Genomic DNA, 22819 nt, shown 5'->3' with positions numbered 1-22819 from the left:
TATATACAAATACTGGGAAGTGTTAAATTCGTTCACATCACCAATACCATGCAAGTAATGTTAGGAATATTTAAATATTACACTTTATCATGGTACACATCATTATCATTTCTCCTGACTTGAGGGAATAACATCACGACAATATGTCAGAGCAACTTGTCCTAAAAGCGGGAATGGAGGTCTCGTCAAGACATTGCAATACTACCCGGTCTGAAAATTGTGATTAAAGCATTTTATAAAAATATTCTGAAACAGATAAAGTTGAGAATACTAGCTACATAGGCTGTGGAAGCACGAGTAGGCCACGAACTGTTATATTTAATACATTGATGTAATGAAAGGAAACATTTGCAATAATATTATTATTATTATTTATTGTAAAAAAGATAAGATGTGGATGTTAGCTTGTTCACTGTGTCTGCAGTTGTCCGTCTCACTCAGTGCGTTTACATGACACTCAAGAAAAACTAATTACTGGGTTAGTCCTACAATCACTGCGTTTACATGCACATCTTAGTCAGATTACAGCTGTAGTTCGACTATGCTTCTCAATCAGACAACTGCAATAAATCCGAGTATACATGCCCGTGAGAAAATCGAATTACTGGCCGAAACAGATTCAGTGCGTTTACATGACACTTAAGAAAACCGAATTACTGGGTTAGTCCGACTATGATCGGATCTTTAAGATGCATGTATAGACCTTAGTCTGACTAAAATCGGACCAGATAGGATTTCTCATAGTCGAATTAAAGCACCCAGATTATTCAATTGATAGTCGCATTACTACCGCATGTCTACGTTCCAGCGATCGGATTTCGCGTTCTGATTGGCGGTGTGCTAGCAAATCAGCGCGGTTTGTGGGAGACTCCTGCATGTCTCCGTTCCAGCGGACCGGATCGGATTTTTGCATTCTGCGCAGGCGCGAGATTTTTCCCCGGGGCCGTGATCCGGAAGTAGTCGGACGGCAGCGTTAGTGTCTTTCCTCTGAAATCACCGCAAGGAAGAGCGCCATTGTGCATCTAGTTTGTGTAATTATCATGTACACCATATACGAAGTGTACAAAGATGTAGCTTCATCTCGCTCTTCGTACGCCATCTTTCTTGAATGCTGAAGCAGCTGGTGACGTAAAGAAGTCAGCCAGAGGTGTTTCTGTTACCACTAGTTGAAATGGGTACAGCGCCACTTAGCGTACTGGGGTATGACATGCTCTGGCCCAATAATCCAATTTTCTCACCGGCATGTATACTCGGATGATTGCAGCTGTTTGATGAGCGGCTTAGTCGAACTATGGCTGTTATCTGACTACGCTGTGCATGTAAACGCACTGACTGTTTTTTTAAAGATGCATGTATACACCTTAGCCTGACTAAAATCAGATCGGATTTGTCATAGTCGGATTAATACACCCAGATTATTTGACTGATAGTCGCACTGATCCTGCATGTATACGCTCCACGAGATCGGATCGGATTTTTGTGTTCTGCTTAGGCTCCCGGGGCCGTGAGCCGGAAGTAGAAGGACAGTGACAGCTTTCCTCCGAAATAACTGCAAGCAAGAGCACCATTGTGCATCTAGTTTGTGTAATTATCATGTACACCGTATACAAAATGTACAAAGATGTAGCTTCATCTCGCTCTTCATACGACATCTTTCTTGAATGCCGAGGCAGCTGGTGACGTAAAGAGGTCAGCCGGAGGTGAATCTATTACTATTAGTTGAAATGTGTGCAGCGCCACCTAGCGTACCGGTAGCGTACATGCTTCGGCCAGTAATTCGATTTTCTCACCGGCATGTATACTCGGACAATTGCAGTTATCTGATTGAGAAGCATAGTCGAACTATAGCTGTAATCTGACTAAGCTGTGCATGTAAACGCACTGGCTGTTATTTCTCAGCTCTTCCTTATTACCAGTCAAAATGAAACCACCGAGAAGTAGTACAGCGCCGCGCCAGCCTGTGTCACGTCTGTGTCCACATGCGTGCTCGTTCACGTCGTTCCGTCACGCACTTTCAAGTGGACGTCCCTGCTGCGTCATTTGCGCGCCGCCTCGCTCCCGATGCACCTCTTTTCCCGAAAGACTAAAGATAAATGTTTCGATTTCAGGTGAGTATTTTATCCCCCAAACCCGTGCGCCCGTTCCCGAAGATGCGTTCAGATGTTTTAAAGAGAGCTCCTAGTCATTCCGGACTGCGTGCTGTTGAAATGGTGAATGTTGTCTATTGTTTATGCGACTGCCATATTCAATGCGGTTGGCGGCCTGTGAAGCAGCCCGCTTGCCTGGTGACATGAGCCTGTGGAGATGTGAGCGCTTCCCTCCGCTGGTGACAAGGAGGAGCTCGTTGTTTCATTAATGAATCTCCGTTATGTAAGGCCAGTGTGTGATAGGTATAAGCTGTGTCCAGACTGTATCATTTTGGTTAGTTTTAGGTTAGTAGTTTTCCATCGCCGTGGGTCCTGCATGATGTAACGTCAGCATTAGCATTGTGGCTAACGGGTTCCCCAGGTATCTGTGTCAGAGGTTCGTTCTGAAGACGTCCTGAGTTTTGATCATTCGTGTTATTTGAGCTTAGTAATTTTGAGTAGGGCTTTTAGCAATTAATCCAAACGTTTGCTGTCAATTAACTTGTGTCTGGAGTAAAACTGCTGCGCTGCGATGTTGTTCCCTGAGAAAAGCCATGCTCGGTCACTACTGACCTGGCCAATTAACTCATGTGTTAGCTTGATTGGCTAGCCTGTTCAAGTATTTGACATTCTGTCACTCAAGGCGAGCCAAATTAAACATGATATACCTCATTGTTTTTCAAATAACTATTCTCACAGACACAATGTCACCCGTAGTGTATGAATTTAAATCACAGTCACATTTCTTACGCTGTTCTGTGTGGTATTAGCATATTGATGGTTGATTTAGCAAGTGTAGCCATTATGCTCATACACTTTAATATTGTACTGTTGCACTGAGAACTCATGCTAATTTACTTTTAAGTTGTCGTTTTATATTGTAAGAATTACAGATGCAAGCTGATTAATACGAAGAAAAGTGGCCAATAGCTAATATACAAAATGAATTTAATATGTGGTGATGGTGTGGCCCATCACCGTCTCTCTAAACAGACCCTTACATGACTTTTCTTGTAATCTGCTGATTCAGTCGAGGGTTACTAAACCAATCAAAACATGCTGTCGGGCACAGATGATCTGACAATGTCAGAGGTTTACAGATCAAGCCTCCTGAGTGGCTCACGGAGTCATTAGGGCCACCCTGATTATATTAAACAGTTTTGATATATGTTTGGGCGACACAATGATGCCTACAGTGAAACATCCTGATGGACATGACATCATTGTTTATGGATTTGAGGCAGCGTGTCCCCTCAGTGTTGTCCTAATGCAGCAGTCGCGTATCAGCTCACCACTGAAGCCGCTGCTGTTACCTACTGTTGCTCTGACTTGAATCTCCAACTGGCTCATGCTGCAGAGGAAGCTATCTCCTGTTTCACCTACATACACCCCTGTACCAGGTTTAAAAGCCTCCTCTTCTTCACACACCACATATCATAACTTCACTTTGTTCACTCTGATATGCTTAAAACAATGCTGACTAGCTAAGAAAACTGTGTATAGAAATGGAATGATTTTGCTTTGCTTTGCCTTGATTCCTAGCTGAATGATCAGCAGAGAGAGGCAGCATTTATAAAGTCTCAGTTGGTCATCTAGCTTGTATCCAACAAAGAACATAGTAATGATGATGAGCAAATATCCTGTGAGACCTGATGTCAAAGGTGATATTGACTACTTTTTACAGATTGAAAGATGATTATGGATATTTTCTCATATCTGTGAAGTTGTTTCATGTAGCTGTTGTCCTGTAGTATTCATCAACTGTGAGTGATGGGGCAGCTTGGAGCTGGAGAACACCTCCAAACAGGCTGTTATTATTAGCTGTCAACAACTGTGTACTACCAGATGGATTCAAAATCAGTGCATCAGTGAAAGCAGGGGTAGGCAATATGCCAAAAAATGATCTATCATGTTATATGTAATTTTATAGCACCGTAACCCTATATTCCAGGACACAGTGCTTGGTTTGGAATTTCAGTCGATAAATGCCGTAAAATAACTACACTGTGCGGGATTTACTAAATCCAAACCAAGTTGTTTCCGTTTTTAGGAGCAAGTTCTTTTTCTTCATCTTGGGTTGGCTGTCACATTCACATCATGTGAACACATAATAAGCAGACCTGATGCCCAAGCTACAGTTGGATTTGCCAGTTCACGTGAGAATTCAGCCTTGATTTGCCACACAGCATCCCCAGAATATACATTGAAGACACAAAGCCACTATTGAAAATATGCAGAATAATTTTTTTACGATATTTTCTGATATGAAATCTAAACAATATCCACCGGTGCATTCTAACCTACTGGAAATACTCCAGTTGGTTCAGACAGGGAAGAGAACTCATCAGTGAATATAACTGTTTTCTGTAGTAATCAATACTAGGCTTGATTGGACGCAAACATAGAGCGTGCACACTTGGAATCATGTCCGCTTTGAATGTTGTTCAACAATCTTAACCTTGTAAAGAATTCAAGTTTTTCATCTCTCCTCTTTTCCTGTCCCCATTAACACTGATGTACTCTCTGTTATCTGTTATCCATCCATTTCTTTTTTCCACTCCTTGATGTCTCCATGTCCTGCCTTGTTTCCACCTTCCTCTCACTCTGCTCTTGTCCCATCATCTGTCCTACATTTCTTTACAGTCCCTGGATGAAGACTGTACGTTGGAGGAGGAAGACGAGGGACTGATAGAAGAGGAAGATGACATTGATCAGTTCAATGATGATACCTTTGGAGCTGGGGCCATCGGTGAGTCATGCCTAAAATATGATTCCAGTGTGTTTATTAACTACTAATCAGGCTCCTGGGCCTGACTGTGTGAGACAGTTTATATTCATGATGTCAAAATGTTCTGTTTTGTCTGTGGGTACTGGAAAAAGTTATCACATTTATGATTGGTAACTGCCAGTGAGTAGAAGACTGTGCTCATGTGGAAATTAGTGGCATGCTCATGTGGACATTTGTGACAATGCAACCTTGATTGCAATCCACAATGTGGTTTCAGAATGACATTTGTCATCAGGTTCCCTGGTTCTCCCCGGTACAGGGGACCCCGGTCTTTCATGAAGGATATCAGATTCTGATATTCTGTCAATGTAACTTTGTAAACTATGATTTGTTGTTCTGTTCTGTCCATGCAACATCTATTGCATGTCTGTCCGTCCTGGGAGAGGGATCTGTCCTCTGTGACTCTTCTTGAAGTTTCGTCCATCGTCGTTTCCTCATTCAAATCGGGGGTCCATAGACAGAGGATGTAGTGCACTGTACATATTTTAAAGCCTATTGAGGCAATGTGATTGTGATTTTGGGCTATATAAGTAAATGTATTCAGAGTTGTATTTGATTTACTGAGAAAAGAACCCAGAGTACTGACACTTTTGTAGAAATTTCTTATTTTGATTTATATATGAAAATGAACAACTGCATGAATCAAATAATAAGAACTGTAGTCGATTGCCTCATAGTGCTCTGAATCTTACTGAATGGTGTTTTCATTTACATTTTAGGCTATTTATCAGATGGGGTTTGTCAAAGTGACTCTCAGTAATTCATACATACAGTCACACACTGATGGCTGTGGCTGCCATGCAAGCTGCTGACTGGCACATCAGAAGCAGTTTGGGGTTCAGTATCTTGCCCAAGGACACTTGGACATGCAGACCAGGGGAATTGAACCAGCAAGACAATAACAAGGCAATGGTTGTACCCCTTAGCCACAGCCGGTATTGTATTAAAAATGTGTCAAATTGGAGCCAACAAACATTTGTAGGTTGTATAAACATTTGAGATGTTTGTTGCCCTGCCAAGGGTACTTCACAGATTTTAGTTTTTTTTTAATTGGTTACAAGGCAGTGCTTGGCCAGATAACATATTTGATTGTTGTAATGTTTACATTGAATTTTTTTGGTTAATAAACTATTCTAAAGTTCAAATAATAAACCCCCTTGTTTTGATTTTCAGACTTCTGTCATTATAGTCTTAAAACTGGTAGCATTATCAGATATATCATGATAAATATCTATGAATCAATATGGGCATAAATCGTGATTACATTTTTTGCCATATCGCTGGCAAATATTGCCATAAACATATACTGTATCTGTTTTTCCATGTAGATATATTAATGTAGCTATTTTTTTAATGTAGATGGATTCATTCTGATATATTGATTGTATCTCAATATCTTGTAAAACGGAGATGTATGTTTACAGTTCTGTACAATCAGATTGTGGTAGCAATTTCACATTCTTGTTGACTTTTTGAAGAATTTGTATTTTGGAATGTGACCTTAGTGGATTCTCCACTAATTCGCACCTGAGACCTTATATGCATTCTTAGAATCTTCTCGGAGAGCTCCTAACATCGCAGGTAGAGACAGAAATGCTTATCTTAGTGTGGAGACAGGGTTGACCCCGTTGATGGGCAATGAATTCAACAGAATGTATTCACTAATAAAACATGGTGAATTAATGAATTTAAGTATTTTTATGTCAGGAACATCTCTGTTGAATAATCTGTAAGACATACTACTGTTATGTAATTGGTGGTCTGTCTCTTTTTAAGTTATCTGTTTTGATCATGTTGATGTGAGTCAAAATGAAACAGCATGCTTAAATGGGTCGAACCTCCAGCGGAAGGTCACTTTCATGGTTTTGATGATTGTATCACATTTTTAGGTTTTCACCTTTATAAACAAACTACACTGCCACTGTGGTCAAGGGAATCAACTTTTGAGACAATTTTGAAGAGTTTTACTCCAAAAAAAAGCTCATCTGCCTGTAGAATTTTTTGGTAGATTACAGCACAAATGAATCATTGCCAGAGAACAAAACCACTTTTCGCTTTTCTTCCAGATGATGACTGGCAGGAAGAGCACAAACGCCTTGCTGAGCTCGATGAGAAAGACGGGCTTGGAGCGGGGCTGGGGTTGGGAGGAGAATCTGATTTAGGAGGAGCTGAAGACTCATCCTCCATCCATCCCCCCCTTCCGTCTTCCCTCCCTCCACTTAAATTCACCCTTTCTTCCGCTGGACCGCCACCTCCAGGTCAGTAATGAAGTCTGACTGACTGACTGACTGACTGACTTCCATTCTCTGCAAGATCAGCGTTTTCTTTTTTGGTCATTTCATATCAGGTTTTTCGATTGTCTTAATACTTAATTTTCAGACTTTAAATTGGTATTTGCACCCAGCCGTATTGACTGGATAATTGGACGGCACTGCCGGTCACAGATTCATTTTTGATTTGTTGTAGAATATGTAGAGCATCAATACATCTGTTGAACAATCCAAAATAAAACAGTTGTTACAGATGTGGAAGATCGAGGAGGAGAAGGTGACTTGGCTGAGTCCCTGGCTAGACTCATCCTGGAGGCTGACCCAGCCATTGCTGGGGTCGGGGCGGCAGAGAGACCCGTTCCATCCCCCAGCTCTTCAGGATCCTGCCTGTCTGCCCTACAGGGGCTGGACCGACCCAGAGTCCTGCCCAAGTCCTCCTCAGTCCCACATCCCACTCAACCACATCAGCATCCCCATCACCCTCAGCACCAGCTGCCCCCTGGGCCCTCCACCTCTGGTGAGAATAGTGATTGCAGCTGCACTTTATTTTCTTGATATTCGTCCTGTAGTTACGAACACAATATCTCACAACATCTTGAGGGAATTTGATTCATTACATCTAGTACAAATGTTGAGACATAGATGCAATGAATCTAGAAGATTTCATTGGTATTTTTGACCAAATTTGACACAAATGTCTAAAAGGATAAAAGTGTGAAGTTATGACATTTTAAATTTAGTAGGTCTTGTCTCTAGAAGGATTGTATGTATTGGTCCTGTTTTGCTGAAGTCGTGCTCTGCTGCACTCCTCCAGGCCTTCCTCCAGGGCCTCCTTCCTCATCTATGCTCAGCTACCAACAGCAGCAACACTTGCTGCGTAGAGGGACTGCTCCTATGGGCCAGGTTAGTTTTTTAACTGCCTCACTCTGTGTATGTGCTTTGCTTTGTTAATCAGTTTTTCTGCCGCATTAGTTTTTTTATGATGTCTAAATTTGTTTTTAGTAATAGTAAAAGAGAATTTAAATTTTAACAATGAACTAATCTACACAAAGCAGTTTCTAGAGTTGTACTGGAGAACACTGTACTTACCTAGTCTGGAATCAGTCATTGTTTTAATGGCAGTGAGCAGATTAAAATAAATAGGGGTATTTGAGTTATTCTGTCAAATATATTTGGTATAACTGGCTGCCCGAGTAACTAGTTCACTGCAGTACATTTTTTTAAGGTTCAATTTGTGTCAAATATTTTTGTTTTATTTTATTATGTCTCTTAGGTGAATTCTCACAGTATCTGGGAGAACAGTATGGGTTTTGGCCCGGTCAGTGTCACCCCTGGACTGGTTACACACATGGAGGTGAGGGATACATGCTCTTGTGCTTCTTCAAAACACTTCTAAGCCTCATGTCACAGTGTATCCTCAGCTTGCATGCACAGTATGTTCATGCTTACTTGAAAAGCCATTCCCCCCAAATAGCTCAGAAAAATGCACAGGGTACAGAGCACAAGTTCACAAGTGACCCACTTATGAAATTGGGCTAATGGAGATTTTCACATTTACTATTTTCAAATTAAATTATGATAGGTCTGCAGAAACTAATCAACTAGGTCCATGCTTCAGGATTTTATCCCTAGGATCTATTGCAAAAGGCCCCAAATCCAGGGCAAATCACTCTGATGGGCTGATGCATCACCAGCCAATGCTGGATATCTTGTAGTATAAATATCAGGCCCTCGTCAAACCTCCACTGCGACAACTCCATTCTAGGGAAAACACTGCACAAGCTTTTCAGTTAATGTAACCATGTCCTTCTCACTGATCCATAGTAATGAGAGGCCATTTCACATTTTCTTTGAAAAAAAATCATCCTTGCTGCCCCTGCCGGAGACACTCTTACACACCTTGTTTTCTTTTACCTCGTTATTTTTTCACTGCAAATCAGAGCACAAACAAACTGGACTGCTTGGACTGTGACATTCTCGTCGTGTGTGTGTGTGATATTGTAGTGTTTGACACCCTGTCGCTGATCAGTCTTGTAGTGTGAAAACCACGTAGACTCCTGATTACAAGACATAAAGTTGTGTGATGTGACAAACCTGTAGGTTCAGAATGTACAAAAAGCAGTGTGCAATAGAAATTTTTTTTAAAAGGGCTTACAATACTGACCATTTTTCAGTACAGCCTCTGCCGTTCAATAATGTTACTAGTTTATCGCTCAAATGTAAAAAAAAAAAAAAAAACACTATTTCAAATATTACCGCTATTTTTCTCATGCACTGTATGAAATACAGTGTCCATTAAAAAGCTTACCAACTGTAAAGATCTCTCCAGTTTTTAAACTGTACGTTTTGAAAAGGCTTAACCAACTTGCTGATTTTGGACATGTTTATTTTTCAATTTACTATCTTCTTGCTCTTCAGGATAGTCCACTCATGTCTATAATCAAAGAGGTGGGCCTTCCTAAACGGCCTCCTCAGGGAAGGAGTGATGAAGGACAGGATTTGTCAGAGAGGGTCCCGCCTCCACGCTCTTCTTCCCCTGTGATTGGCTCCCCTCCGGTGCGAGCAGTGCCTATTGGGACCCCGCCCAAACAGCCAATGAGCCACGCACTGAATCATCAGGTGATTAACAAACTGTTCTTCTCATTCCACACAGTTTATTCATTGATTCTTTCCTCCGTTCTTCCCCCATTTTCACTGTTTCTGTTAAGGAAGCCAAAAGTTTTGTACATATACCGTATTGACCCGAAAATAGGACGACCCCTCTTTTCAAGACTAATCTTCAGAAAAAGACTGTGATAACCAAAATTGACTTTGTTTAAAGAAATTCTAATAATGAACAGTAATGGTCATGCCTTTGTTTCGTTTCCCAATAACAAACTCACATACCCTCCTGTCAGTCTCTTGGAAGCGGCCTCTTTGAGGACAACGATAAGCTTTTTTCTTACTGTTAGCGTTTTCATACGGTCTTTTTGGACCTGCTATCTTTGGATGTTACACTCGTAACTCCATATTTCTTGGCTGGCTGACAGTTGTTTGATGCCTCTGCTGCATTGACCACCATTATCTTAAAATTAACATCATAGCTCCACCTCAGATGTCTGTTAACTTGCCCCACTTTTGATCCACTTTGCTCTGTACAATCTCTGCGCCTCTCCATTTTTCATCTCCTGTCACTTCTTCTCTGCTGTGATTGACAGATAACCCCAGCCACAGTGTCAGTGACGTCTCTACAGTAAGCTGGGGCCCTCTGCCATTGCTGTTGTGTAGCGACCCCAGACAACTATAGGCATGTGTCATTGGTTAGACCCCAGTTATAAGACGACCCCACTTTTCCACATTATGTTCATCGAAAAAAACCTTGTCCTATATTCAGGTCAATACGCTATTTCATCTACCATTGTATTTCTTCTGATGCTACCACAGTAAGTCAGAGTGAACAGATGATGTTTACAGCAGTAATGTTCTTTTTAAATGTTATATACAGGGTTTCCGCGGCGTCTTGAAAAGCCTTAAAAATTCTAAAATCTCAATTTTAAACCCTTTTGCATATAGGTCTTGAATTACATTTAGTTAGTTCTTAAATTTGTACTTTCATCTACCGCTTCCATCATCGCCTTTTTTGTTTTTGGAAAATGTGTTAGAGAGATTCACAGTTAGCTCCATGTCTTTACTTCTGTCTGAAGTATCCAGGAGTGGTGTTTTGCCAACAGCCCGGTCCGAATTTATCGCTGTACATTTTGGCAGTTTCGGAAAAGACTTTGAAAGTGGAATCTGCTGCAGCTATGGGAGAGTGTCAATTTGTGTTGGCTTGAACAAACAGAATTCAATTGGTTAAAAGCTGTACCTCATAATGAATTTGAAGCGCAGTGTATGCTCCAGGGGTTGATAATATAAATGGACCGGTGGCCCGGATTTACTTTTAAAACTGTCAGGGCCACCAGAATGCTCCAAGCACTGGCCTGGTGGGGCCAGTGAAAAATAATGCCTTGGAAAAAAGATAAGTAAAAAATGTAATAAATCTAATTTCACATTAATTCCCTGTGGTTTGTGTGGAAGCGAATCTGTTCCATAATTCAAATTAAAATGGATTAACAGAAATGCTTTTTCATTTTCAGAATATAGCTGCATTTTATGACTATGAGTAATAAATCATCCAAATTGCATTTTCATTTTCTTCTTCAAGTCTGCTCATTTTCTAACATATTTAAAATGATAAATAAAATTGCATTTGAGATTTAATGTTCAAAAGATGCCCCAGCAAATAGGTACCAAAATTCAATTTGAAATGACAAATTTGAAAATTAAAATGCATTAGCAGAAATGCTTTTTCATTTTAAGGCCATCGCTGCATTATGTGACTCACAAATGAAATAAGTAATAAATCATCCAAATTGCATTTTCATTTTCTTCTTCAAGCCTGCTCATTTTGTCAAATGACTAAAAAGAAAACAGATTTTTCGTTTTTCAGATTCACTTCCATAGGTTTGAAATGATTTCTGTGAAATCGTCTCAGTAGCTAATTACCGCTAATAGTGTTACGAGATCCCGACCGGATCAAAGACAGAGACATCTACTTTGTGTGCACAGCGAGCGCTGTGCCCTGGGACGTCAGCACACCACCTGCAAGCAGCTGCAGCGTGCCGCTCGCTCACTGCTGCTGATTGAAGGTTGTCACACGAGTTGATAAGAACCTTTTTTTCGGTACCGTGAAACTTTGCCCTCAGCGCGCGTCGTGTCGAGTCCTGTTGGGACCGATGCGGATGTTACAAGCGGGCCAGAGCACGCGCTGGGTCTTGGTGCGGCTACAGTCGAGCTCGCGGTCCGTTTATGTGAACGTGGCCGATCCTCGAGCCTCTCCAGCTGCTCGGTGCGCTCCACAGCCGTGGTGTGCGTTTAGACCATAATACATCCACTGTTTGGAGCAGAGAAAAAACAAATGTGTGTAAACACAAAATAGAGCTGAAAAATGAAACAGTGATTAGCTTTGCATCAGTCTGTGGAAGCAGCCTAAAAGTGAATGAATGAGAACAACAGTTCTATCATTAAACTACTGGAAGATAAAAGTAATGACGACATGACTTTTCATTTGTGTTGAGGCATATTAACCATTTTAACTCTGTTTTTACTTCATTGTTAAAGCACAGTGGAGCTTAAATACAAGTTTGATGTGAAACAGTTGTTTGTTTATTTATTTATTAAATAAAGTAGCCTATGAATTTGTTTTTTTGTCCCTTAAATCATGGTATCGAATAAGTATCAACAATCATGGAAATTTACTAGTATTGGTATCGTAGAAAGTTCCAGCCTTGATGGCTAGACCGCAGGAATTGGCTGGGATATATTCTTCTTCATTTTTATGGGGATCGATACCTGACATTGTCCTGGGCCAGTGGTTAGAATGGTGGGGCCAGTGATCTTCAAAATAATGGAATAATAAGAGAATGAGGGAAATTTCCCTTATTGTCTACCCCTGTGCTCTGTAGGAGGACCCTCAACTTGGGCACATTTGGTTTGAAAAAGTTTATTTGATGTGAGGGGAGGTATATGACAGCACCTCCTGTACTTTCCTTTCCTGCAGCCTCTCACCTTCCACTGTTGAATAAACTGAGTGGAACTTCTCACACATGCTAAATTTAACTTAATTTAGTTAACTAAATTAACATAAATTCCCGGAAAAAAACTAAAACTAAAATCTGAAACTACTCGATGATTTGGTAAACTAATTAAAACTAAACTGAAATGAAAAACAAACTGAAAAAGTAAAATAAAAACTAATGAAAATGTAAAAAATTAAAATAAAGTAATTCTAGGACAGCATTTTTACTTACTTTTTTGTACTTTGTGTAAAAGTGTAAAATCTTAAATGACTTGTTCAACCCTGCAGAAACCCTGATTATAGTATCTTTTTAAGGATTTCAGCTCAGCCAGAGTGTGTCGAGAATTCTCATTAGTGTTTGTAGTTAACTTGGTCTTCTCTCATAGATGAATTCTGTGTGTGTGTGTGCGTGTGCGTGTGCGTGTGCGTGTGTGTGTGTGTGTGTGTGTGTGTGTGTGTGTGTGTGTGTGTGCAGATCCACCATCCCATGGCGGTTCATGTGAGAGCCCCAGTCCAGCACAGATACCCTCCTCCTTTCCCTGAGCGTCTGTCACCAAACACCCTCCTCAATATAGCTGTGAGTTTCTCCTCTCCTCCATCCTCCCCTTGGTTTGAATGGTCTGGTCAGGTCTTAACATTAATTTTTAATACATTTTTTTTTTGGGGCGGGGGGCTTTCATAATGCTTTAATAGTACAGCTGAAGACGTCATAGGAAACTGCAGCGAGGACTAAGCCTCTGTACATGGGATGCCCCACCCAGGGGTTTAATTTTATTCACCAGCACATATCAACAAATGAGTTTCTGTGATTTGAACATCGATACTGTCAACAATTTTTTAGGGCTGATATTAATGTGCTGGTTGTGCTAGTGGTGTTGATTTCCAAAAGTAGAACATCTCCTTTAAATGAGTAGAGATGGGTTTAAGTTTTTTCCTTTCCTCCTTTTTAAATTGATCAGTAAATATTCTTTTGTAGAACTCCCCGCTGTGTCGTGGGCAATTCCCTCCCAGAGTTGGTCCAGTCTTGTCTCAGATTCAGCGGGCCCAGCTGCTCAACACTCAGGTTAATCTCTCTCTCACACACACACACACACAGTCTTTTTAGATAGTTACCTCTTTCTTAGATACATATTACAGTTGTAGTATTATTACAGTTCTCTCTCGCTCTGCCCTGACTGTCTCTAGGTGGCTGGTTTTCCCCGTGGTGGTCCAGTACCTCCTCTGTTGCCAGGTGGTGGTGGTTTCAGGCCGTTCTTTGGGGGGCCTCCACCTCCACACACCCACCGAATGGGCCCACCACCCCCTCATGGTCCCCCCAATCACACGCCACCCATCCGGCACAACACCACCCACCTCCACCCACAGCACCGTCGCTTGCTCACCCAACGCATGCAGAACCGAGGAGGGTGAGGAAGTGTGTATATGTTTGTGTGCAAACAGTACATATGGTATGAGTTATAATGGAGCTGTGATGTCACACTGTACTGTGGCCTGGGACCCCTAACAACATGTAGACGTTTTTCTCTACACGTCTTTGAACAGGTGCATAAAAGTCAACCGTTGTGGTGCTCCAAGTCTCGAAAACCAATTTGACCACACCAGAGTGACTGTAAACCACCCCAAAATCAGTACTGGCATTCAAAGTATCGTTACCTCTGTATTAAACTGAAGTACTTCAGTACATTTATTTACTGGAACCTTGTTAAATCACACACTTTGTTGAATAGCCAAGCATCCTGGCTAAACGCACAGTAAAATGACCTGGAAACTGTCTAACATGTCAATATGTCATGTTAATATCAATACTTAATGATGGAAAATACAATGTTACAGTGTGGAATCTGCCAGGATGGAGATCATAGACAGTATGCAGTCTCCTAATAGACTACTTACGAGTAACAGAAATAATAGATTAATAGAATAGAATAATAGAATTTAGTTTTGTTTATTTATGCCAGTCTAATGCTACACTCCAGCCCAGTAGGTGGCTATAATGCAGGAGTCAACTTGCCGCAGATTTGTTGTTATCAATTTATCATTAAAGTAACCAGCCAGTGATTGTAACAAGCACTGACACATCACTGTGGAGCAAGAGATAACTCAGAGGCTTCTCAGGGAAAATCCCTTTCATCCCAAACACATTTTCCATCATCCCCAGGGTAAAAGGACACAGTTGGTTTTGATCCCTGTTATGCCTTTCAGTTGCAAGACTGTCTCTCCATTCTAATGGCTGCTGAGAAGAGCATGTCATATTTGTCTCTGTATCTCCCTGTAGGGACCGTGGCCGGACTGGAGGGGACCGGCGCAGTAGAGACCCCTACAGTAACCTGATGACCCAGAAAGAGAAGGAATGGGTAACAAAAATCCAGATGATGCAGCTGCAAAGTACAGACCCGTACCTGGATGACTACTACTATCAGGTTTGTTTTTTTATGTTGCCTGTTAGCTGTGCCAAAATATCTGCCTTCTCATGGTTGGCATGCTTTGATGGATGTTTATGTTCTTTGTTGACCATAATCAGTTTAGATTGTGGTATATTTGACCCTAGTGAGTTAAATGTAAATAGAACTGAAATTAACTATTATTTTCATGAATGGTTATTTTTTTAATTGTTGTATATTCTTCAATATGTCAAAGTATAAGAAATGCACAGTGCTTTTTCCTCGAGGCCAAAGCTTGTGTGACCCATACATTTAAGTTACAGTTACTTAAAATGTGTTCATTCTGCAGTGTCACACCAAGCTTTATCATTTATTTTTACTTATTTTTGCTAATAGCCTGTATGTAGGAGTATCATTGTCACTGTCAGAGGTTTTGCTTGACCGGATGGTCACTTTTGAGGCCATGTATGAAAAGATTCAGTTAATCAAAGAGTTTTTTGCGAGATGTCAATGGACATCAATTGTGACAATCAAGAATTCAAGTACAGTTGCTGTGTTCAGCTTCTCTCAACTGTTGTTTTAGCTCAGATAAGTGCTAATGTGGACCAAAATAATTTTAAAACGTAGACACATAGACTCCTGTTTCTCTGACCTGTATGAGTCTGTGTGTGTGTGTGTGTGTGTGTGTGTGTGTGTGTGTGTGTGTGTGTGTGTGTGCGTGCGTGTGTGCATGTGTTTGTGCGTATAGAACTACTATGAAAAGATGGAAAAACGTCAGGAAAGAGAGCGAGACAGCAGCAAGAAGGAACATACCACCAAACTCATCACTCCACAAGTCGCCAAGGTTGAACACTCCTACAGACCAGGTAAATGACAATGAATTGCCTCAGAATATTATATGCAGAGTATGTGATCACATACAGTACTGGAGATCTCTACTGAATATTGACATGCGTTTGTCAACAGTTCAGTTTGCAGGCTCTTTGGGTAAGCTGACGGTGTCTAGCGTCAACAACCCCCGCAAGATGATTGATGCTGTGGTGACAAGTCGCACAGATGATGAGGTCTGTTGGCATGTTTCATAGTTAAACATATTTGATGGATACACAACATTCTGTGTAATTGTGTCCTGTAAGACAAAGTAAAATGCTTAATTGGCTAACAACAGAGAAATGAAGCAGGAGGTGTTTGCAACACTATTGAAGCTGCTTCACATTCACAGCCACAAACTATCGTCATCACAATCTGACACTTAATATGAAGTAGCTGCAAGAGGTGCTGAGTTTCAACAGTGCTGAGACAAAAAAAGACAGTAAAAACACTAAAGAGTTTGAAAGTTGCACCACATGCCACTGATTCCTGATCACATGGACAGAAAAGCCTTTCAGTGTCTCTGTGATTGGTAAACTCATGTGGTCAGTATGTTTTTGTTTTTTTCTGCATGATTCTTGAAAATAAGACCTGCTATGGTATTTTTCCATCCAGTATTTTTTCTGGTCTGATTTGTCGTCATTTTGCCTGTCTGTCTGTCTACCTCCAGGAGAAAAGGGAGAAGCAGGTTTGGAATAAACGGCGACAGATCCTCTACACTGTTGAGAAGGTAGGAAGAGGATGACTCCAGTATAGAGAGGCAAAGCTCCTTCCCCCTTGGACCCTATTTCAGAAAAAATAATGTCTGTCTGTCGATAGCTAGAGACAAATCATTTTTTTGATCCCATTTGAATTGTGCTTGTCAATTTAGAAGACATTTTTGAAGTCAAGAGTCAAGTCACAGTTCATCGTAAAGATAGCAAAGTGGATTTTTCAGTGCGTATAAAAAGTATTTAACCCCTTGAAGGTTTAGGGTTCATTGCTCTTATAGATGAAGTCATGGTCAATATAAAAATATGCAAAACAAAAATGTACAAAAAAACCCTGTAGAAAAAAGATTTTTGCAAGCTAATGTTAATTAATTAAAAATATATAATGGTGAATCAGTGATTTCATAAATATTCACCCCCTTCAAAGTGACTGACCTAATTCAATAGAGGTCCAGCCAATTGGTGCCAGTAGTTTCAGCTGATGAAAAGCACACCATGAAGACAAAAGAACACCCCAAGCTCGAGAAAAGGATATTGGAAAGTACAAGCCAGGGAATGGATACAAAAACATTCCACGTCACTGACAATTCCCAAGAGTTCAGTTAAATCCATCATTAAGAAATGGAAGGAATATGGCACATGTGTAAATCTGCTTAAACTATTGAGGGAGGTCACTAAGACACCTATGACTACTCTGAAGGAGTTAAACACTTAAGCGGCTGATCTGGGAGAGACTCTGCATACAACAACTGTTGCCCAGGTTCTTCACCAGTCAAAGCTTCACACAAAGGCATGTAGGAGAGTCCAAGGCCAACAGGAAGAAGGGTCTTTGGTCTGATGAGACCAAAATGGAGATTTTTGGCAACCGGACAACCTGATTCAGTCTGCAAGAGAACTATGACTTGGGAGAAGATTTATTTTCCAGCAAGACAATGACCTGAAGCATTCAGCAAGAGCTACTTGAAAAGGGTTGCTGATGCCTGATTCCAACTGCAACCTGACAGAGCTTGAGCAGTTTTGTAAAGAAGAATGGAGCAATATTGCAGTGTCCAGATACACAGTGCTGTGATTGCAGCCAAAGTTGCATCTACTAAATACTGACTTGAATGGGGTGAATACTTGACATGAAATCACTTATTTTTACATTATATATTTTTAATGAATTGACATTACTCTGTAGAAATCTGTTTTCATTTTGGCATTAAATACATTTTTTGTGCATTTTTTGTTTTTTATATTCCAAGCAACACAAGAGAAAACATTTGAGGGGTGAACACTTTTTATAGGCCCTGTTGGTGAAACAAAACGGTGTCACTTACTGTGTGGCATGTATTTTTTCTATTTATGTTTTTTCAGTGTTATGTTCAAACAGTCTTTTGAAAAACTGACTTTCTTAGCGTTTTTTTTTTTTTTCAATTTGAATTAGGGTCCTATGGTGATCCACTGGAAGAGGAGGCACATAGTCTCACTGTCCAATCAGACTGTAGGGTACTTGAATGTCTTTGTCCCTCTTTTCATCCCTGTCCTCCAGATGTACAGTTTGCTGCTGGAGGTTCAGGACTTTGAGAAACGCTTTGTCCATGCACCAGAGGAGGACAGGGAGGCTCTGCTGGAGCAGCATAAAACCAACACCGTGCAGCTCTGCAACTCTCTGCGGGAGAAGGAGTGGGACGACAGGTACGGGAAGGGCTTGAAAGAATGGCTGAATATGAATATGTGAAATACAAGTCCTGCACCTGGCAATACTGATTTGTCTCCATCCCAGAACAGCTTAAAACAAGACATGTCCATCCACACACACACCAATTATTTTTCTCTTCCTTTTCTTAAGAGTAAGTGATGAGCAATGTGTGATGATCATGTCGGTGAGGAAGGGCAAACGGCTAATTTCCAGGCTCCTCCCCCTCCTACCATCACCCCAGGCTGCCGCCGTTGTCATGGCGATTGCCCGCAACCTTCCCGCTCTGGCCAAGAAGGACAAGCAGGACCAGGTAACCATTTTAGGGTTCAATCAATGTGACACAAAAATCCAGCCTGTGCTGGTGAAATCTGCTCAGGTCCTTGAAAGGTCCAGTGTGCAGGAGGATCTATAATATGCATGATTCTTTTTTAACAATATACATATTTTTTTTTTTTCGTTGGTGTATAATCACTTGAAACTAAGATGCATTACCTTAGAATGATTGTTGCTCAGGTGCTGTGCTGGTTAGTGGAGCCAGTTTCTGCAGTGATCCAGTCGCTCTCAAGCTCCACCCTCACAGATTTGCTCCAGGAGCTTCAGGGCAATGAGGGCCAACTGGCAACAGTACTGCACAACAAGGTACACACACACACACACACACACACACACACACACACACACCCACACACACAAAGTCACTCACTAACTTTAGAGCAAAGATGAGAGAGATGATCCTTTGGTCAGACTGATGTAATGTTCTTGCTGCAACATGCTGTCTGGTGATCAGATCACCTTATTGCTTGTTTAAACAGCAACTCTGTAGTACAGCAAGCAGTGTGTGCTCTAATGTCCAATCAATACTGCATTCCAGTCTGAATACTGAATACAACAGTGGATTGACAGCAGTATCTCTTGTAGGACCTTTGATGATCTTCTATATTCTCTGTGTTGACAAATTCCATTAAAAGACCAAAAGCAACAATGAATCCTCCTAAGATATATCTTATATCTTTCTCTTAAAAAACCCCCAAAACATTTTAACTATTCAACTAAACATAGCAGACACACTATTTTAACTTCTGTAAATAAGTTACTGAGTCTTTTTAATAATGAAACTTTACATTTGTGACCAATTTTTAAAGATTTCTATATTCAGGAGGAACCAATGGGATGTGAGCTGAGAGCCACAGACAGGGAGTTGTTGCCTAGAATAAAAATGTAGAACTTTGTGGAATAAAGCACCAAACACACACATCTCTCTCCATTTCTGTCTAGTTTGGTGTGACTCTGCTGTATCTCATCCTGAGTGAAGGAGAGAGGATGCAAAGCACCGACCCCAACTGCCAGCTCATGGACGACAATCGATGGTGAGCTGTTTGTATGTCAGTGGTGTCAACCACTTTCTCTCTCTGCCTTCTCACCTTCACTTGTGCTCTTGTCATTTCTGTAGATATGTTTTTGTTTGTTTCCACTTGTGTTATTTTATTAACCTACACTGACAATCACTCCCTGTCCAGGACTGAGTTGGTGTTTTCAGTGACAAGGGAGTTGCTCAGCATTCCCTCTTCATCCCTCTCTCCTCCCCTCTTCACCCCTCCGAACCTTCTCTCCCTCCTGTCACGCTACGTCGATCGGCAGAGGCTGGAGCTGTTGCAGGATAAGCTACAGTGAGTAACATCAGCACACTGATGTGGTGTTGGTACCCTGCTTTGGACAACACAACATGAAAAAAACAAACTGCTGTGCTGAAATCAGCTTTCACAGCCATGTTTCATATTTGTTATATGTTTAGGTCAATCATAGACCCAGTCAGAGTAAATGGCTAGAATAAAGATACTCAACAGGAGATCAGGAGCTGCTTGAATTGTTTTTTGTTGTTTAGTAAGAGCACAAGTATGGGCGGATAAACTAATTGTCTGTCGTTTGCCATTTTTCAGGATCTCTGCACTGTCCAGGTAGAAGTTAAAACAGACATCAACACAACCCTCTTCACACTTGATGCAGACCTTTCTTTTTGTGAGTGTGTGTATGCATGTGTGTGTGTGTGTGCACGCATGTGTGTGCGCTCTTGAAGTGAATCCATGGTGGATGATTTTAATCCAGCAGAATCTAGTTACTTTTGTTTTTCTTCGTGTTTAGTTTGGTGTGTGGGTGGGTGTGTGTGTGTGTGTGCGTGCGTGTTGGTCTGAATGATGAACAATGAAATCTGCATTTTTAAATATCTTGTTTACAATTATGCCTGTGATGAACCTTCAAATTAAAAAGTATTTCTATTATATAAAAATGTGGCCTCATGACGTCCTTGCCTTTCTCTTTCAATTTCTCCAGTCTCGCTGCTAGAACCAAAAAATATGTACTCTAACATTTTCAGACTCAAGATAACCATTTACAGTTATGTTCTTGCATTACCTACAGTGCAACTTGACAGCTCACAGTCAAGTGGAAGTGAAGTAGCATCTAATGTATCCTCAAAATCTAGCCTGCAGCAGAGATGAGAAATACCATCACTTGAGGTAAATTATCAAATTTTGTGTGATGTGTGAAGTTGGTTTCTCTGTAAAACAAATGTCATGGAAAACACAACTGGCCAACATAACTCTGTCTAGGGTTCATCTGTGACTTTAGTATCAGGAAAGCAGCAATCAATGGAGCTCTCATAAGGTACTAGGATTCAGTTAGTGCCAGGTTGGCACTCAATTTAATAAGCTATAGTGGAATGACATTTTTTGTGTTTCCAAAACCCAATTATTTAATTAAAGAACCTTTTAAACATAAGAGGAAGCAAATTAACAGAAAATGATGACATTAGTTCATAGAATAATATAGATAATGAAATAAAAATAAACATGTACATTTGTGGTCAAAAGTTTACATACAGAACATTATCAGTTGTAGGAGATGCACTACTATAGTAAATGTAATTAATCACTCTTGATTAATAACACAGTAGAGGTGGAACAGTTCACAAAATCCACGGTTTTTGGTTCAGTATACGCTGACCATTAGGAAAATCAATTATGTCTTGTATAGTCAGGTTAAAACTGAAAGAATGAGGCAGTCTGACATTTGACATCATTGTGACAGTCTAAGGTTAAAAGTAGGTAGATTCTGGCACTGCAAGAGACGTGATATTGCTAGTTCCAACATGCTTTTCATTTATTTGGCAAAGAAAGTTATCTTAAACAAATGCTAAGAACAAATAGTTATTTGCTGTCACTAATGTAATGTAATGGGCAGTCACAGTCAGGAAACTTTCAGTAGCCCTGGAGTAGAGCTGGTAAATATGGTTCCTTTCAAGGATTCGACTCATTATGAGTCTCTCACTAAACTGAATTAGGTTGTGCGAGTCACTTGAGTCAGTATTGCCTAATCTCCATGGAAACTCAGTCTAAGCCTATTGTCTACTAACCACTAACATAGTAAAAAACACAATGCAATAAAACATTATATACATGACTGGAAAAATAAGAGATACTAAAATAAAATAAAACAAAATAAACAATAGAGTACTGAGGAAGGAATGGTGTAAACGGATAAAGTTTCCAAATAGAGATAATTACAATATACTACAGTAGCCTCTGGCTACCTGCAGAATATTTTGTAACATCATGTTATTTATGGACTACAATGATACCATTAGTAAATACTTTCATAAATGCTTAAGTATTCCTCTAGCATTGGCAACCATAGACACCATAGCCACGTGTGCACCAGAGCCAATCACTGCAGAGCTCACTTCCACGACATACCTTAAGAAACAAGTAGGTTTATACCTGCAGCGGCCTGCAGCGACTTGGGGTAAATAATATCTGCCACGCTTTTTTGCCGACATTGCCGTCACGTTTGCTTTGTGTCTGGTGCAGGAAGAAACGGTAAAAATGGGCTTTTGTCATGAAAGTGTCTGCAAGCAGCAAGTTTGGTTGCTGAGGAACAGGAGAAGTTGTGTGAGGGACACTGGTGGTGATACAGACAGTGACAGAGATGGCGAGTTTTGAGAGTTGAAAGATTTGTGACATATAGCGTGTTTGGAGTGTATAGTTAGTGTGTTATATAGTGTTTAGTGTGTAGTGCAGTCGTTTTTTTGTGTTATGAGGCAAAACAAGGACTAGACTGCTGAATGTGGAACAGGCAGGAATGAGCTGAGGAGCCCTGAGCCCGAGGCATTGCCTGCATTTAAATGTAAATAGTTTGTAAATTTCAAAGACGTATGCACAGTTTAGCAAACAACAGTGTATATTTGCAGTATAACTACTGCAGTTGGTTCATTAAATGTATTTGTGGTTTTCACAGTAAAAAATCTAACTTTTTCCTACTCTGATTTTATGATATTTTGTGATTTTAGGTCCATAGTGCTAGTATAGTGTGTCAAAATGAAATATAATGGTATAATCAAAAGT

At 40.6% G+C, this 22819-nt stretch overlaps 1 protein-coding gene across 5 annotated transcripts; it reads left to right on the top strand.

Annotated features, from left to right (window-relative positions):
* The first annotated feature begins 1960 nt into the window (after window positions 1–1960).
* Window positions 1961–20706, top strand: patl1 (PAT1 homolog 1, processing body mRNA decay factor). Of its 5 annotated transcripts, none has more exons than XM_037092696.1 (20): window positions 1961–2108; window positions 4770–4875; window positions 6981–7172; window positions 7438–7701; window positions 7999–8087; window positions 8458–8538; window positions 9603–9803; window positions 13256–13357; window positions 13757–13843; window positions 13966–14186; window positions 15056–15200; window positions 15910–16027; window positions 16128–16225; window positions 16702–16761; window positions 18273–18418; window positions 18573–18732; window positions 18936–19061; window positions 19698–19789; window positions 19940–20089; window positions 20360–20706. In XM_037092696.1, exons 1-20 carry the CDS (start codon window positions 2094–2096, stop codon window positions 20379–20381), a joined length of 2475 nt encoding a protein of 824 aa, XP_036948591.1. In that variant the 5' UTR covers window positions 1961–2093; the 3' UTR covers window positions 20382–20706. The 5 variants fall into 5 exon arrangements, with proteins under 5 accessions (XP_036948591.1, XP_036948574.1, XP_036948559.1 ...); XM_037092679.1 differs by having other exon boundaries at window positions 7429–7701; XM_037092664.1 differs by having other exon boundaries at window positions 2077–2210; window positions 7429–7701.
* Window positions 20707–22819: the final 2113 nt, after the last annotated feature.

The sequence above is a fragment of the Acanthopagrus latus genome, chromosome 1 (genome assembly GCF_904848185.1).
Source record: "Acanthopagrus latus isolate v.2019 chromosome 1, fAcaLat1.1, whole genome shotgun sequence".
In the NCBI taxonomy this organism is placed as follows: domain Eukaryota; kingdom Metazoa; phylum Chordata; class Actinopteri; order Spariformes; family Sparidae; genus Acanthopagrus; species Acanthopagrus latus.
Note: the sequence above shows the minus strand (reverse complement) of the source record. Positions and strands in the feature narration are given on the sequence as shown.

What these genes read in the sequence shown, in the direction of transcription:
- patl1 (XM_037092664.1), top strand. Translation starts at nt 2,094, where the DNA reads ATGTTTCGATTTCAGGTGAGTATTTTATCCCCCAAACCCGTGCGCCCG. An exon ending in GGACTGCTCCTATGGGCCAG is followed by an intron (nt 8,088 to 8,457) that starts GTTAGTTTTTTA and finishes TATGTCTCTTAG; the next exon opens with GTGAATTCTCACAGTATCTG. An exon ending in GAGAAGGAGTGGGACGACAG is followed by an intron (nt 18,419 to 18,572) that starts GTACGGGAAGGG and finishes CCTTTTCTTAAG; the next exon opens with AGTAAGTGATGAGCAATGTG.